Below are 18,704 nucleotides of genomic sequence, written 5' to 3'. Positions count from 1 at the left end.
AAACAGATGAACATAATTAACTAATAATGGGTTAACAAGGAGGGTGGGACTAGACAATAGACGGGAGAGCGCATGACACAGAGAGACAACACAAGCCATGCGCTCACATGACACAGGACAAGAACATGCGGCCAATGAGAGAACTCATCAACCGCATGTTCATGACAAGACGATCACAACACTGAAGCACACGACAAAAGCACGTGACCACAATGTAAACATCGAGCCACGTGCTTTGACAAAAGACGCAAGACACGAGCACACGATAGATAAACACCTTACCGTGCGCTCACACATAAGCAACGCGCATGCTTCATCTCAGCGCCAACCAAAACTGAAACCAACTAGACGGAGGCGCCGAGAATAAAGCAGCGCGCTGCTGACAGAACAAACACAAACACTAGTACAAGAGCGCGCGCGTCTGAGGGACGCAGAGCGTGCGCGGCCACATCAAGTGGCAGCGCGCACACTTTGCGTACACCTACGACGGCGCGCGCGCACACAGAGACAGAAACAGGACCAGACATGGAGTAGTGTCAGAGCTCTGCCACCAAAACAAGAATTTACAAGACCAAAGTGGCAGAACCCTGACACATTAATGTAACCACAATAATGAAGTCTGAACAGGTGGAAATGTAGTAAGGGTTTAATAGTAAGAAAGTTAATCTAACCCAAACAATGATGCAAAAATCGTAAAAACATTAACAACGCAGCCATGTCCAACTCAAAAACATGCTACCTGACCCTAATAATAAAGTCCAAAAACAATGATAGCAAAATAGTAATAAAAAGGTTTATCTTAACCTAACCCTAATCACTTAACCCTGAAAGTCCAGCTAAACAACCTAATCAAACCTTTTGACCTAAACCCAGTTGTCAAAATTGTAATGAAAACCAAAACCTTATAGGAATAGTTACCCAAAGTCATTTACTCTCCTTTAACCAAGCATGTTTGAGCTTCTTTCTTCTGTTGAATAAGAAATAGTGTTGAAACCAACATCTATTGCTGGAACAAAAGAAATACTGCTGTATAGAGTTGGGTCGATAGACGATGCCATTGTCCATCACCGATAGACATCAAGATGCTAAGCCAGCATTGTGATCCTTTGCCCCGCCCATGTCGCAGCAGCAACCCACTCGTGAAAAATACAAGCATAAACTCTGTTTACACTTATACGCCTTTAAAATGGCTTTTTATAACAAAAAAAAACACATCAACACTGGCATTTTACCTAGCATTTCTGAATAGCCCTCCTTCCACACTATACCATTAAAAATGCACATCATGTGACCACACACGCTAACACACACTCTCTAGCATGCACTGCAGCGTATGTGCGTGTCTGTGCACCAGCAGACAGTGGGTTTTTTGAACACAAAACCCCAGAGAGCAGTGCACATCAGTCAGTTTGTCAAGTATGTACCGTTGTTAAACGTGATATTTATTTAATCTTGTCTCTATCTGACAACTCTTCTGTCTTTTGAATCTATCAGGTGTTGTGTCACAGCATCAGTACACTGCTTCAGTCTTTCCCTTTCACGCTTGTACTTAGTAGTTTTAGCGAAAACCTCAGATACTGTTGGTTGGTTCCTGTTGGTTGTGCACCTTTTTTACCAACCAAGTTTGTCGACGCCATTATAACAACACAAATCACTCTGCCTATTCATGCCAGAGTCCCGTGGAAAACGTTTGTTTGATAGGTGGTAATTTGTGTGTAACTTATCTTTTATTTATTTATGATTTGGTTATGAGTAAAACAAAGATCATGCAGGTCAGGTAGTTGAAATGGCAGGCTACAAATCGTCACCTTGGAATTTTTAGGTTCTTATTGAGCTTCAAAGTTTATGTATTCCAAATAGCAAAACATATGTGTAACAGTTCTCTTTCATACATCAACATGACAGAGACCCTAAATGTACACTAAATGTAATTTATCAAAGTTCTCGTACATTTGCAAATTGGAGTAAAAAAAAAAAACACGGTAAATGCAGATAGAACCTTCTCATTCTGAAAAAGTCATTTTCCACTTATTATCCACTTTTCCACTTGGAATTATAAGGTTCTGTCTGGCAGATCATTCATTGTAGCATTACTTTTTAAGAAATGCAATCAAAAAATATATAATTTCGTGTTGTAACAATATGTTGATGTGTGAGAAAGTACCCATTTTGCTTTCTATAACATTTATTTCATGTTTTAGGATGAATATTTTTGTTGTGTTTAAATTAGGCATACAAGACTAAATATTGTCCAGTGCAGATGTTAGTTTTATCTAATTAATATGTTAATATTTCTAAAATTTTATGCTTTGTATGGATCATTAAATTATATAGATTGGATTGTATGCCCTATGAATTAAATTAAGTATTTGCCCTTCAAGGCTTAATATTAAACTTAAAGACTTTGAAGGAAAACAGGCAATAAGCAAATGAGTTTAATAAACGCTGAAAATGTTTCACCTATCATATACACACAAATAAAAATATTTCACATTTAAAATAGAATTTTTTAAATTGTTGTTTCTTTTTCAACAGTGTAAAATGTAACATTTCATGTCAATGTCAAAAACATGCTTCTAAATCATCACATTTACACACATCTCAATTTTGTGTGGTTGCACCATTATTTTAGTCGACTCGATTTTGTGTGATTTTTGTCTTTTGGGTCTTTCCCGCTGTCAATGGAGCAGTCCGAGAAAATGACAAGGAAAGCTGTTCCTGATTGGTCCTCATGCGTGCATTAAAAATGCTGATTGGCTCACAGAAGGAACCTTATAGATCCAAGCTAGAGTTCATCTTTGTAGAGAGAGTTTTTGTTTTTTAAAAACACTTATACAAAAACATCACATAACGTAAATACGATGTCATTTAATAAGAATATGTGAATAACTCAATTTTGACAAACATCTCAGATAGAACCTTTCAATTCTAAGGTGACGAAATATTTAAATTGTTATTAATTATTTATTCATAAATAATTAATTCATAGGCGACGCCATCATCCAACACAACGTTTCGACAATGCCCAACCCTACTACTGTATGGATATTAAAGGCTGCTGCTTTCCAGCATTCTTCAAACCAATAAAATAATGACAACAAGTAAATAATGAGAGAATTTTCATTTTTGGCCAAGCTATCACCTTAACTCTATCCCAACTATGACGGTGAATTATATAAATATACAGATTAAACATTGTTTTGGGATTTAAGTGTTTGTTTATGTAAGCCGGTGCTGATGAATTCACAACCTTGCATGAAATATCACAAGTTTTTATAAGTGTGTTGGTTTGTCCTCGGATGACTTTCCATATTTTCTCCATTAATAATATTCATAATTGCAATGTGTCATTGAGCTTGATATATAGCTGTGATATATAATCCAGCTCATGTGCTTCAGTAAGAAGCATGCGTTGGCTATTTTACATTGCCTTTGAATGTGGCTCCATCCAGTTGAGTGCTTTGTTTTTATCTCAAGTGTTATAATGTGAAGCTGTTTTTGAACTAATTCCAGACTCGTCATTCATTCGTTATGAATGAAGTACCATTCATTTGTAAATTATTTAAATCACTAGATTGTGCAAGAACAGGCATTACGACAGCGTTATTTAAAGTACTGCATAGTTTAGAAAGGACGTTTTTGCCTTACCTTGATGTAACATCATTGAACATCACTGATTGTGAGTTCTTAAGACACATTTGATTGTAAAGCAGAAGATTCATTTGCATTTGATTTGAGCGTCACTAATGACTCTAATTTATGTTCATTGTTCACACACAAAAAAAGAATAATTTGGGCTTAGAAAAGGATGTCCTGTTATGAAGTTAAAAACTGCATAATTGCTTCCTTCATTGTATATTCCGCTTCCTCTCTTTGTCTCTCTGGATTTCGCTGTCAGACCTAATAATAATTGCAATCAACATATTGGCACCCTTACGGCCTGTAAGTAATGGATTTCGAAAACATTGTGCTTCATAAATACGTGTGCCTCTTTTTACCGCCTCAATTTTGGCCCCCGTTTATCCCTGGTTACTATCACACACACTCAGATACAATTACAAACACAATGTAACTGTTATACACCAAAAGATGATTGATTTCGATAGAATCAAATCAGTGGAACTAATTCTGGTTTTAATTAAGCTAATGTAATTAGCTTGAGCCTCTCGCTTTGGATACAATTTTTTTTGTCAAAGGCTTTAATTTGCAGAACCGAATGGAAAAATGGAGGCTAATTATGTCAATTAATTAAGCTTTGACAGTGCTGTGGTGGATGGCTTATTGCGTTCCTCAATGGCGTTTGTTTACTTGCTTAATCGTTTCTTTGCAGAACCAAAGAACGAGCTGTTCCTGTTTTACGGAAAAGGACGACCTGGGGTTATTCGAGGTCTGGATATGAATATCAAGTCGGGCGATGAACATTTGATTCAAATCGAAGGACTCGTGAGTCCAAGAGCGCTGGATTTTCATGCGGAGAGTGGCTACGTCTATTTTGCAGACACCACAAGCTTCCTAATCGGACGGCAGAAGATTGACGGAACTGCGCGGGAAACAATCCTTAAGGAGGGTGCGTTTGTTATGAACTGCGCTTTATTTTAAGAGATTAATGTTGGCTTTTTGTGTAAGAATGCAGTTTTACTGCGGAAAAAGCTGTAAAATATTATTTAACGAACTAATTTTCACTATGTAATAAATCATATGCGCAACCATGCGGTGTGGTGTTGTAGAATCAGACCACCTGTGCTTGAGCGCTTCTGTAACCGTTGTTTTCCAAATAGGAAGTTGTTTCTCATACATTTTGTGCAATTCAGTCGTCAGGGAAGCTCGCCGGTCGATACCGCATAATTTCAGTGGGAAGAATTAGAGGAGGACAGTGATTAATTGAGCCGTCTATGATGTTATCAAGCAAAAAGAACAACATTTTCTCAATTTCATTTTGCTCTCTCTTTCTCCAGAGCTGGATAATGTCGAGGGTATTTCGGTGGACTGGATTGGTAATAACTTGTACTGGACAAATGACGGTTATAGAAAAACCATCAACGTGGCTGGGCTGGACAGGCCCTCGCACACCAGGAGAACGCTTTTAGAAGGCAATATGTCTCATCCCAGGGCCATTGTTGTGGATCCTCTAAATGGGTAAGCCCATGATACCATTCCTGCTTACAGCAGCATTTAAAAGCTTCTTCTGCAGGGATTTCAGGCTGCTAAAGCCTTGGACGAAATCCAGCCATTTACAGTATACGGGGGGCAGGGATGTTTGCCCTTTGCGCTTAGAGATTTCATCAGGAAATCTCAACAACTTGTGTGTTTTCCCTGTTTTCATTAGCAAAAAATTATTATATTTTAACTTTTATACATGTTATGGTATTGATGGTATTCCAAAAAGCAGGTTGCATGACACACCCGGATACATTTAAGTATATGTAAGCTAAAAAAACAAAAAACATAAGCAAGTCATAGCAACTTACTTATATAAGTTGTCAATACTCTAAACATAACCTGCTCTGGAGGTTTAGCTAACATATTTCAGTTAACTGAGGTAACTCCCAGGAGTACCTACAGAACATCGATTAAGCAGGTCTAGGGTAAATCAAGGTATAGTATACAGTAAGTAAAACTTGCCTTCTGGAATACACCACTGGTTATAACTGCAGTGTTTACTTTCAAACTGTGATATTGATTACGCTATGGTATTTCTATGGTACCTATACTTTGCTTTACTGATTTATGATAATACATGTCAAGGATACAAAGTTTATAGATACTTTGAATAATTCCTTGATGTTACCATGGTGCTCATATTACTATGGTGTGCTAAGAATATCATGGTATGTAAAAAAAATCTGCCGTTGTGTCAAAGGAAGCTAATGCGAACATCCTCATTCGATGACATTGCTCAGATGGAAAGGCTTAAAGGGAATATGGAGACTCCATGACTTCAAATCGCTGCCTTGGCAGAACGGTGAAGCCTGACATAAGAGGTTTAAAAGTTTAAAGGCAGGTTCCAGTTACTGCTTATATTTTAGTGACTTTTTCCATGTGTGAACACTTGACATGTTTATCCTCGTAATGGGTTTCTGGCTTTTGGTTGTCTGTTTTTTAATAGCTTTGGTATGTTGGAATTTTGAGTCACTTAGTTGCAAATAAGACATGGAGTCTTTGGAGTAATTACCAGTAATCAGTTTTAATCTGCAATTAATCTGTGATTGTGTTACTGGAAATTGGTTTAAAATTTCAAACGGTCCAAGTTGGTTTTTGAACTCCGGATCACCGCTTAAGCTTCCGCAGCCGTTATGCTGAATATTCAGTACCTATCCCGGCTTAATCTCTTGCCTTTTAAATCCCATTCCGCTCTCTAGAAACTGTCCTTTACCGCGTCTGTCCTTCCGTATCCCATGTACGCATGTCATTTCCTGTCTGTGCTAACATGATAAGATGGAGGATTAGCTGTTATGACTCTAGGTCCTGATCGCATTTGCTCTCCATCTCCATCACTCGCCCGATTTGCCTGTTCACAGCAGGTGCTGTCACTCATAGTCCTGCCTTATGAATTATTCAACAGGTCACTGAATATGAGCAGGGAGAGTCAATTCCCTCTGTCATGTTATGTTAGGCTGTGTTCAAACGCGCAAGGCTGTGTCACAGTGTTAAGTTTATGTAGTGAAATGTGAGAAGTTTAAACTAGGAAACATAAGACCTTTGAGAGAGTTGCAGAACAAAGTTTTGACTCCTGAAGTTTGAGGAATTATTAATAACATCCAATTTTAAGAGCATGGTTAAGTGAGGACATTGGCCTCAATTCCTTTGAAGAATCATTTTATGGTGACCTGTCTTTGACAAAATGTAGCCTAATATGGAAGCTGTTTCAGAACAGGGTACATGGTATGGGCCACTTAATTACCAAATTCTATGTTCGAAAACACAGCTTCTATATGAGCTTATAATATAATCCAACTAAGAGATATGTAAGGGGGAACCTTAACTTTTGTTTCCAAATTCCAAGGTAAATTTTATGGTTTATAAGTTGCCATAACAGGTGGTGCGGTGGGTAGCACTATCGCCTCACATCAAGAAGTTCACTGGTTTTAGTCTCGGCTGGACCAGTTGGCATTTCGGTGTGGAGTTTGCCATGTTCCTCCCATGATCGTGTGGATTTCCTCCGTGTGCTCCGGTTTTTCCTAAAGTCCAAAGATATGCAGTACAAGTGAATTGGGTAGGCTAAATTGTCCGTTGGGCATCCACTGCGCAGAATATATGCTGTATAAGTTGGCGGTTCATTCCGCTGTGGCGACCCCAGATTAATAAAGGGACTGAGCCGAAAAGAAAATGAATAAAGTTGTCATAACAGCTTATGCTCTAAACAGAACCTACCATTTACGCTGGCCACCATGGGCACTCTGACAATCTTTCACGGATAGAAGTGAAGTGCGGAAAGGGTATCGCGAACGAAAGTTAAGAGCCGGGGCCGTGGGTCCCTAATATTATCTCTGGGGGACCCCAAGATGCGTGGGCTCTTAGAATTGTCCTAACTTTCCTCCCTGTAGTGGGGCCCCTGCAACCTGCTATTAAACAATGTTATGAAATTGTTTATTTTTACTGTTATGTATTTTAAATGGAACCAGCCAAAGTGGAACAGCAAATGTGGAGCAAGTCCAACCAACTATTATACAGTATACTGTATATTCTTGTGTAGTGTGCTGTTTTTGGTGTCTGTTTCTTTGGTGTTCTATTGAAAATGTTTTGTTTTTAAGTTAACTAACTCTGAACAGCTCTATTTACCCCTCCAAGACTGCTTTTGGAACTGACATAACTTGAATTGACTTTGGTTCTTGTTTGTTGCATTCAATTCCAAAATGTCTAAAATTGTTCCCACCATGGATCTTAATTGGAGTTACCACTGGGTTTCTAAACTACCTTGAGAGCCATGATGAACTGTGTTTACCAGAAACACCAAAGGAGTTGGCAAGCTTTGCTTAGGGGTACATTTGGAAAGGGTTTTCCTAACCAGTTAGAACAAAAGTGGGCGACTCTGGCACTCAATATTCACTTTCCTACAGAATTTAGCTCCATCCCTAATCAAACACACCTACAAAAAAAAAACTGGTGTATTTGATTAGAACTCTAGTTGAACTCTGCAGGACAATGGACCTCCATATGCAGCTGTGAGTTTGAACAGCACCAGACCAATGTTGATCCACATTTTTGAGCAGCTATGGTAGTCTAAAAATCTCCACTGGCTCTTTAGGTGGATGTATTGGACTGACTGGGAGGAGGATGAGTTGATTGACAGCAGAGGACGTATAGAGAAGGCTTGGATGGATGGATCTAACCGTCAGATTTTCGTCACGTCCAACATGCTGTGGCCCAATGGTCTCACCCTTGACCACTCCTCCAGCGTCATGTACTGGTGCGATGCCTACTATGACCACATCGAGAAAATCTACCTCAACGGCAGCCACAGAACGGTTAGTAAATGAGTGAGTCGGTTCTTCACTTCTCAAACATCTCCATTCCTCCATGTATTCATCTCAATGCTTCCCTGTGACTAAAAAAAGTCTGCTTTTTCACAGGTGGTCTACAGCGGGAAAGAGTTGAACCATCCGTTTGGGATTGCGCACTACCAGAACTACATATTCTGGACTGATTACATGAATGCCTCGATATTCCGTCTGGATTTGTTATCTGATGATGTTTCACTACTGCGGGCAGAAAGACCACCTCTCTTTGGGATTCAGGTGTATGACCCTCAGAGCCAGAAAGGTAAATATGAATATGTATGCTGTAGATTTGAAGCTGAAATGAAGTCTTGCAAAAGACTGTAATGATTTAAATGACTTTGACTTGTACTGTTTCTTCGGAGTTGGGAAGAGGTGGTCTGTTTCTTAATATATATCACTTCCCATCACTTCCCCCTTGCTTCGCCTAGAGGCCAAACAATGAGCTAGTGCAAGCTTGGTGCACTGTACAATATATGGAAATGCAATTTATCACACCGCATGCATTCACCTTTTAAAGAGCTGAACATACTAGAAGCTAATGCCACACCAAGTCGCAGAATTTGAATAAATGCTTTGCAATGGATATTCCCAGAGTAGGATACTTAATGGTAATTTTAACCTTAAGACTTCATGATCCAAGCAATTTTTGGGGCCTGGATCAAAGAACTTCTCTGATATTTCAAAGGCTAATTTGAAGGCATTTGCAGGAAATGTGTATGATTTGTCATTCCGAGGGCCTAAATCCCGATGTCTTCTTTAGTCTCTGGTGACTAACAGTTGTCCTAAAGAAATTGGCAGGATTTTTTTCTGCATCTATACGTGGCATGATTCCCTATCACTCTGCTGTGATATATGAAATAATATGGGGCCATTTTCAAAGGGAAAATTGTGCCTGCTGGTGGCAGCTTGATTGTACACATTCGGTTTCACCGAAATATGTCGTATTTTGTTCTTGTTGGTGTAAAATGGCATTGATCAACGAACCTCTTAGTCGTGAGTGTCAGTGGAGCTAGTAAGGTGACTGAGGGGGATGATGAATGTTCGTTTTGTCTTCGACTTTTGCTCAAGGTTAATCGCTGTGACGGCTCCCGTAGAGATACTCATATGTTGCCTCTGGTAGAGATACTAAATGTCATTCTTAATGACAACCAGTCAATGGCAAGCCAGAAGTGACCCAGCGATCTCAGGTACTGTACAAAAGTGAACATAAATCTGAACTGTAACCTGGGCTAACATAGTTCTTGACTTCAACAAAAAAAGCCAGCTGCTGTCAGACGTAAAGTATCAGATCACTTCCAGAATGAAAGTATCCTGATCATTTTCTCGCCTCTCCTTGTCATTCAATACTAATTATTTACTTTCTTTACTGTTAGTTGCCAGTCGTATCTTCATCCAGATGTCCCATTTTGTCTCCAGCAACTAGCTGTTTTTTCAACAAAAGAAATTTGTTGTTTTTTTTAGGCATCTGTACCCTGTTTACTTAACTAAAAGCGGAAATTCTTTCTTGCATTTTGGCCATTCATACATACAAGTCATTGTCGTTTAAAACTAGTTACTTTCTTTCTACGAAAAAAAAAAAGTAAATATAATTAGGAAAACAAATTTTGTTTAGTTTTTTTTCCATATGGTGGATTTCTATAATATTGCTCAGTCCATTTTCAATGCAACCTCAAAGGACTCCAAATGATCAGAGCTGAGGAATAAAACCCACCTATAAAACACCTTTACTGATGTCATAGAATTAACGGTGATAATCAACAACTGTTTTGTCACCTCAAATCGATTATGTTTGGTCCAGTCTGAACTAAAAAGTTACATTTTAATACACCAATTGGACGGTAACCGACTGAAACAAGACGTCATGTGGCGATATCTTTATTTTCATTCCACAAAGGTGAACTGGAACTAGTGCTGCACACATACAAACTGTAAACAAAAATAAAAGTTTTGCTCATCCCAGATGGATTCGCTCATACAGATATAATAGTCTCTTTAAAGCAAGTCATTTCACTCGACGACCATCTTTGAAAGGTTTCTCGTACAGTATGCTTGGGCCTTCTGTCTGAAAAGGGAAACCTCAAATTCTCCAAAACTGTTTGTCAAGCTTAGGGTTACATCACATTTTTCAAATCACCAATAACGGTCTCATCAGTTTTAATTCTAAACGTTTGAATCAGGTTGCCTGAGTTAATGTGCATGTTCACTCGAAAGGAACGAGATCACGACACCAACCTCATTTATGGCCATTCCACACATCTTATTACTCTGAATATAGTCAGATTGTGCTGGTGTTCCGAAGTAATTAACAACTTGATCTTGATGGTGAATCTCCACCAGAAATAACAGCAACTCTTTGTTTGGGGTCTTTGAGCAGTTGCTGTCATGTGATGTGCATTTGACAGGATTTACTGTACCTCGCGTTTACAAAACAAAACAAAAAATGTTTGTTTTTAAGTATAGCTGGTTCATTTAAAAGAACAGATTAAGCTTTATTTGGATATATTTTGTATGTCTGTGAATCAAGTATTCGCTGGGATTCCAGTGTGTTAGTTTTGGTACTTTAGTTTTTGTTTTTGTAGCTAAACAGCCAATCAGAGCGATCTTTCACAAAAGGCAGATGGCAGTTCTACATGCTGATTTGGGCAAACGTTTTAACCACAAAAAAAAGCTTGCATACCAGAGCTAGTGCCAGCATCTTTAAAATCCAAAACAACTGCCTGAGCTTTAAGGAAAAAAACAACAACAACAATGCAGCATTTTTTTTTTAAACAGGTTGTTTAAGTCTTTTTAGTAATTTCAGTGTTAGTTTTATTAAATATGTTTTTGCTTTGAACACAAAGTTAGCTTGGATATAAATAAAAAAATAGCCTAAATTACCCGTTTACATGACTGTATTAAATGCAGAGACCCTTTATAGCCCTTTGAAGCTGCGTTAAAACTGCAATGTGGAAGTTCAAACCAAAAAAAAAAAAAAAAAAGCTTTTGACTGAAGAAAAGACGAAATGAATATCTTGGATAACAAATGTGTGAGTAAATTACTTAACCCTTTAATGCAATTAAACATCCACAATTAAGCCTTGATAAAGGCATCCAAGTTGGATGCTGAGCCCTTCCAGAGATTTCCAAAGTGGCCAATGGATGTAATTCATATTCTGCTCATAACAGGCAGCTTGAAACTCGTGTTTTCGCTACTGATGTTGTCCAGATGTTGTGTACAGCATAGCGGCACCTGTTATTAAATCTATTGGCAGCCATAAGCACCTGCCAATGTTCAACATAGGGGGTCTGCAGCTCTGTGGGAGACGTCGCTGCCCACTGAAGCACTCAACATTGGATAGTGAATACACAAACTAAGCTAACGCATCCAAGTGGAACTCAGCTGTGCTGAATGTATAATTACCTGGCAGGGCATTTAGCATTTACAGGAAATTACAGGGCTTTGTTTATAAAATCCCACAGATCCAAACTTTACTAAACACGTCCGACACAATGTGTAGGATTTTTGGAAATAATTCACTTTTTTTTTTACTGAAGAAGTCTCTGAATACATAATGCATGTTACAAGCATAATAGAAAAACAAGAGCTCTATTCAGCAGTTGCCGTCATGTTATGCTACATTAGCTTGCTATGGCTCATTTTTGTGCATGACTTGACAATTGAAAATGAGTTGGGTATCATTTGCTCAGAACTGTTTTCTCTTATGGTATGAAATGGTCAGTGGTTTCAGTTTAAATCCTGCATTCACATAATGTTTATTGTTGCCTTGAGGAAATGATATAGAGGGCTGATCGGTTACATTGTTTTTGAATGCATGCTGGAGGCATTTGCAGGACATTTGTATTTTTTGTCAGTCGTTTCTGCGTCCAGATGTCCCGTTTTGTCTCTAGCGACTAGCTGTTTTTCAAAAGAAATTAGTTGTTTTTTTGGCATCTGTACTCTGTACCCTGTTTACTCAACTAAAAGCAGAAATCCTTTCAGGCAGTTTGGCCATTCATGTACACAAGCAACAGCCTTTTATAAAAAGTAAGCTACAAAAATGCGAAATCGTGAATGACTGAATGAGTTGGACTGCAGTACCGCTCTTGCACAGGTGTTTAGTGTTTATTTTACAAAGTAACATCACCACTGGCACTACCCTGCCCTGGCTTGCAATAATGCAGCATTTTAGCAAATTTTTGTGAACAGATTGTTTTTGATAGCATTAGCCTTCTAGTTTGAAGCAAATCTGTTTAAAAGTTTGCAAACCAATTTAGTGCTTTTATATAAAGTTGAAATAGTGGCTGACTCAAAGTCATTTTGTCTTTAAAATGTTTTGAATGCTTGGGCATTCTGTTTGAATGGGGAAACATTGAATTCTCCAAAATTGGATGCCAAGCTTACAATTGAATTTCATATTAGGAATGACCAATAAAATTAAATGACAACAGTCAGATTTTATTCTGCAATACATGTTCTTCCATATCCCATTATTCCAAATAAATCTTTATTGAACTTGTCAAAAAACACCACAGCAGTGTTAAGTTTTTATTCTAAATTATGTGGTTTGTTAATCGTTTCTAATGTAATGGAAACTTAGTTACTCTGTGTGCAAAATGATTCAAAAGGGCTTAGTAAAAGATATTTAACACTTTATTTTGATGGTTCATTTGAGTATTAGTAGACTCTCTGCTCAATATCTGTTGATCCTGCTCCTTCAACAGACATTCAGCTGACTATAGGAACTTTGCACATACATGTCAACTTACACTAACCCTAACCCCAACCTATTCTACAGTCTATTTATAATCTAATGAGAATTAGTTGGCATGTAGATGCAATGCAACTGAAATTCAACAAACGGACCATCAAAATACAGTTTGACCAAAACATTTTACTTTTGCATATAAATGTTTTGTGTAAGTATTTAGTTTTAGTAAAAGTGAATGAAAGTGAAAGTGGTCCCACTTTATATTAAGTGTCCTTAACTACTATGTACTTGCATCAAAAAATAAATACAATGTACTTACTGTGTTCATAAAGTATTTGAGAGCACTTGTGGTGCTCTTGAGTTGGGATAGGGGTTGGGTTAGGGACAGGTTTGGGGTGTGGGTAGGTTTAAGGGTGGGTTAAGGTGTAAGGGATGGAGTGACAGAAATGTTTTACAGAATTTATTTTTGTAAATGTTTCACAAAAATGTTCGGTTAGGGTTAGGGTTAGAGTCAGTTTAAGCTTCTAAAGTACGTAAAATTGTGTTGTTAAAATAATAATATGTGTATGTGGTCAGTTGTGCATTATGGTATTCTGGCAGCTAAAAGCAAACGCACTGTGTTCAATTAACGAGATCCATTTTAATCTCCATTAATCTCTTCAGTAGAGACATGTCCCATAGAGTGCAATTGATAATTCTTCAATTGATCCGCTGGGGAGTCCATGCCAGATAACCTGTATCACTGATTTAAATGGAGCAAAGATCGATGTTTTATTGAACAGGGATTTAAATATGTCGTTTAATGTCTTTTTTGGATGCTACGCTCCATAGGGACTGATATTTGCATTGGAAAAAAGTCAAGTGGTTGAACGTGCAGCTAGTGAAAGTCTGTGGTAATTAATTTAGTTTAGTGCTCAAACTTTTTGTTTTTGAATGTTACAAAATAAAAAATATATATAAATAATAAAAAAAAAAAAAAAATATATATATATATATATATATATATATATATATATATATATATATATATATATATATATATATATATATATATAGTGATTATTATTGTAATGTCATGGCATTTGTACTGTAATATTTTCTATTTTCTCACCCCTGAACAAAACGTGGTAATCTGAAAGCATAAAGTTCAAACCGCACTTTTTTTTTTAGATGCTTTCAAAGTAGCTTTTCTGAAAATGTTAAAATATAGTGTACTTGATATCTTCACTCGCCTATAATGTCTCCAAGCTGCATACAAAAATGACATTTGTCTTTCTTTGCCTTCCCTCAGGTAATAACCAGTGTTCAGTGAATCACGGCGGCTGCAGTCCATCAGCTTTATGCCTCACAACGCCTGCAGGACGGGTTTGCGCATGCGCAGATGGACAACATCAGGAGAAGGATAACATTACCTGTTCATGTAAGCTCACTTTTGACTTTTGGGGTTACAAAAAGGGCATTAAAATACGCAGATTTGTTTGATGCGTGATCCATTTTCAACTAAGGCTATGTTTGTCAACAACTATGTGACAGTTAAATACAATCCGCGTTTACGCATGCGCTAAATATGCTCTTAAGTATACCAGGCCGGTATTTAGCATTGTCACTATTGTTAGTAAACAGTAACTATAGTGACAATGTGACATTGGCCCATTAGCGCTTGTATGTATAACTTGCCATGTTTAACCTATATGGTGAACTCTGCTGTTGATTGTTTTGTGGAGTAAATACACACTTTGCTGATGAAGTGTTAGCAAACACTTGAGCACATGATTGTGTGTTTGTTTGCACTTGCTTTCAATCTACACTCTGAAACTTTCACACTTAGTTTCGGATCCTAGTGATTTTCCCCAGTTAGCGCGGTTCGTTTGCCATATGTGAATCCAGCAATCGCACTTGGATCCATGCCAAATCAATCAGGCCGAGATCGCGTGAATGAGGTTGTCTCGGCCCAATTGAAACGGACTCTGGAGCGGATCAATTGTAGTGAGAAAGCAATATGATCCGAACCAGGCTATATCACAGTGTATTATAGATATGTAAGAGAGCTATATGAAGAGAGAATGATGAGTAGGGCGGGATGTCATTACATTGTTAATTTTTATTACAATTATTATATTTGGTGGTGATATCTGTGGGTGTCACCATTCAAAATGAAAGCACAGCTTTTAGCTTATGTCTTATTGCTCATCATCATAAAATAAAATAAGGACACATGACAGCTGAACGAGTCTCTGCAAAATAAACAGTGTGACTCTGACCAATGTGAGGAGAGTTTACTCACCAAGAGCCAAGTGCAACAACAATTTTAATCCCTGTTTCGGGAAAAAAAGAATCAACCCACAGGTGTGAAATCACCCTAAGAAATACTGGGATATTTAAACTCAGTTTAAACCCAGTAAATTATGGAAAATATGTACTAACCCTAAATATCGATGTCAGTGTTTTCATTAAGTCTCGTTTTTGACAATGCCTGCATTACAAAAATGTACACTTTGTTACCCCTTCTCAGATTTATAAATTTTTTAAACCCCGAAAAAACATAGTTGTCATGTAAATGAACGGGCAAAATGCATAAGTTTTGTGAATTTGTGGGAAAACATTGTCTTCTAGATGACCTCCTAAAGCATAGGTCCCAAACTAAATTCCTGGTGGGCCACCGCTCTGCACAGTTTTGCTCCAACCCTGATCAAACACAGCTGATCCAACTAATCATGTTGTTCAAGACTACTAGACACTAGTCTTGATTAGTAAAATCAGCTGTGTTTTGATTAGGGTTGGAGCAAAACTGTGCAGAGCTGCGGCCCTCCATGAATTCAGTTTGAGACCTTATGCCCTAAAGCATGGGTGCACAAACTCAGTCCTGGAGGGCCAGTGTCCTGCTGAGTTTAGCTCAAACTTGCCTCAACACACCTGCAGGAACTTTCTAGTATATCTAATAAGAGCTTGATTAGCTGGTTCAGGTGTGTTTGATTAGGGTTGGAGCTAAACTCTCCAGGACACCGCCCTCCAGGAGAGAGTTTGGATACCCCTGCCCTAAAGGATGCAAACAGGGCAGGGTATATTGAGTAGCTCATCTTCTTTAAAAAAAAAAAGAAATTGTCTATAGCATTTTTTTATATCACAGCTCTGCCAATCAGAGTTACTATAAACGAAACAAGCTGAATAAAGCATATATTGGCCTACTGTATGCAGTATTCATTAGAAATATGGTGGCAAACATGCATATGAATTTGGATGTAAGTATATGGAGTTGAATGTATTTACTGACGATCAAGTTGATTTGATTTTTTTTATTATTATTTATTATTTATTTGTAGATTATTTAGACACCCTATTATTTAGAGGGTGTCAGTGGGAATAACATAACTTAGAATGTTGCGACTGACCAATCAGAATCGAGTATTGCAGACAGCCATCTAATAATTGACTTTAGTATTCATACTTTTTGGGCTTACAAATTGTAAGGAATGCTAAATCTAAAGTCATTATCAGTTAATGTTTTCTTTTATTTAATTACAGATTACATTTAAGTAATGATCAATTCAGATGAACCAGTAGAATTTTATAGGGGGGCGGGGCACTTAAAATGACTAGAGATCATATGATTGGTCAGAATATATAATGAGAAAATCATGTATGAGGTGGCATAACAAATATGTTGATCAAATTTGGCAGAATTTTCTTTCATGAGGACTTTAACCAGGAACAATTGTAGTGAACTGCAATATTAATTGCATAATATTTCTGGCCACTGACAACCTGTTGCAACATTTCTGATAGAGGTGATGTTCTTTCTAACAAACAAATAAAATCAAAATTCAGTGTGATAACAGAATATTCAGATTTTGTGTTGACCACCCACGGGCTGGTCAGTGTTGGCAGCGATTGTGGGAATTGACAGCAGACCAGACATGCTTATGTTTAGCTGAATATGTCCATTGATTTCCAATTCCAGCTGGGATGTAAATGTCTCTGCTCAAGCTGAGGCTTGGCTGCCGCTCTTTGTGTTTGCGTGTATCTTAAATTAGTTGCAAACTCATGTGGATTTAATTTACTTCATAAATGATTTCCTGTTTTGCCAACTTTTTATTGTGTGTGCCATAATAAATTTAATACGGATTTGTGTTTGTCAAGTTAAATGGTAATTCAGAGCGGATGATGTGGCTTATTTTTAATGGATGAGACTAAATGTTATTTGAATAGACCTGAGAATTCCAATAGTTTGTCTTATCTGTCTGTCTGTCTGTCTGAAAATATAACAATAAACCTAATTCAAATGACGGAAAATGAAGATACTCGCGTATCTAATAACTGATGATTATTAAATATTAAAAATTAATTACAGTTTTTATCAGTGGCTTTGGTGCATTTCTCACAACACTATTTACATTTGTATAACAGTTAATGCATCTCTCAAAACAATTAGTACAAACTGCAAATCCTAGTTGATAACCTGCAAAAGTATTGATGTCAATGAAAGTGTCAGTGTCATCAAGATGAAAAGTCCTGACATCATTGTTTATGAACAAGATAGTCAAATGGCTTTGTCATGTTTTCATTATGACAGTTTACTCTCTACATTATTTCCAATGCAAAAAAAGTCAGATTTTGGTGACACTTCCTGAAAATGCTCAAGACAGCACTGTATACTATTTGCACAGCTGTTTAAATACTAGATTAAAGTTAGACATCACTGCATTTAGTGAGGTATCAGAGTACAAGACACTGAATATGTACGTTTCACATTTTGACTGCACAGAATCTTTACAATTCTAATTTATTCACAGCATTGTGCAAAAGAATAAATACACCCTTATTTACAACCAACATAAGCTTCCTTTAGGTAGAGCTATGCACAACTGTAAACTATATTGCAGAACATATTGGAACTGAACCTACAACATACAGGTCTGTAAATGATTCATGAAATTGATCAATTTAGAAAACATTTCCAGGACCAAAAAAAAAAAAAAAAAAAGATTTAAAATGTTTTGTAAAATTTTCTTGACAACTTGTTCAGCATTTTTGTATGTAATGACTCAAGTAATGATTGAGGACTAATAGTTTTATATGGAATGACTATTCAGCATTCACAGGTTTAGTTAGTTTTGACTGACATGACATAAGCAATTGATAATGTTATAAACAGCAGAGAGTTGTATGAAAGCAATAGATGCATGTCCAAAAGCATTTGTAATTTGTTGGAAGGAATAAATAACGGCTACTTTGATGTGCACAATTGACTGATTGTTTTGAGAAATGCATTTACTGTTGTGCAAATGTAAATAGTGTTGTGAGAAATGAACCAAAGCCAATGAGAAAAACTGTAGTTTGATCTAAAAATCGATTTAAAAAGTTGAATCGAAAATTAAGGTGAATTCAAAGAATAGAAGAAAAGACACAAAAGTAAAAAAAAAAAATCACTTTTTTTTATTTTTACCAATAGTCAAAGACATTTGCACCATTAATTTATATATATATATATATATATATATATATATATATATATATATAT

At 37.1% G+C, this 18,704-nt stretch overlaps 2 protein-coding genes across 3 annotated transcripts in view; one reads left to right on the top strand and one right to left on the bottom strand.

Moving 5' to 3' along the window:
• LOC147831535 (uncharacterized) overlaps positions 1 to 18,704 on the bottom strand; it is a 600,059-nt gene that overhangs the window by 286,441 nt on the left and 294,914 nt on the right. The window lies entirely within an intron of this gene.
• Positions 1 to 18,704, top strand: part of lrp1ba (low density lipoprotein receptor-related protein 1Ba) — a 458,912-nt gene that overhangs the window by 152,208 nt on the left and 288,000 nt on the right. For both annotated transcript variants that reach the window (XM_087304094.1, XM_087304093.1), the window contains exons 11-15: positions 4,331 to 4,567; positions 4,956 to 5,136; positions 8,246 to 8,465; positions 8,571 to 8,760; positions 14,478 to 14,606. In XM_087304094.1, the coding sequence (XP_087160220.1) occupies positions 4,331 to 4,567; positions 4,956 to 5,136; positions 8,246 to 8,465; positions 8,571 to 8,760; positions 14,478 to 14,606 (957 nt within the window). The remainder of the gene's footprint in view (positions 1 to 4,330; positions 4,568 to 4,955; positions 5,137 to 8,245; positions 8,466 to 8,570; positions 8,761 to 14,477; positions 14,607 to 18,704) is intronic.

Source organism: Danio rerio, chromosome 22 (genome assembly GCF_052040795.2).
Source record: "Danio rerio strain M-AB ecotype USA chromosome 22, GRCz13ab, whole genome shotgun sequence".
In the NCBI taxonomy this organism is placed as follows: Eukaryota; Metazoa; Chordata; class Actinopteri; order Cypriniformes; family Danionidae; genus Danio; species Danio rerio.
This window is presented reverse-complemented; position numbering and strand designations above follow the sequence as displayed.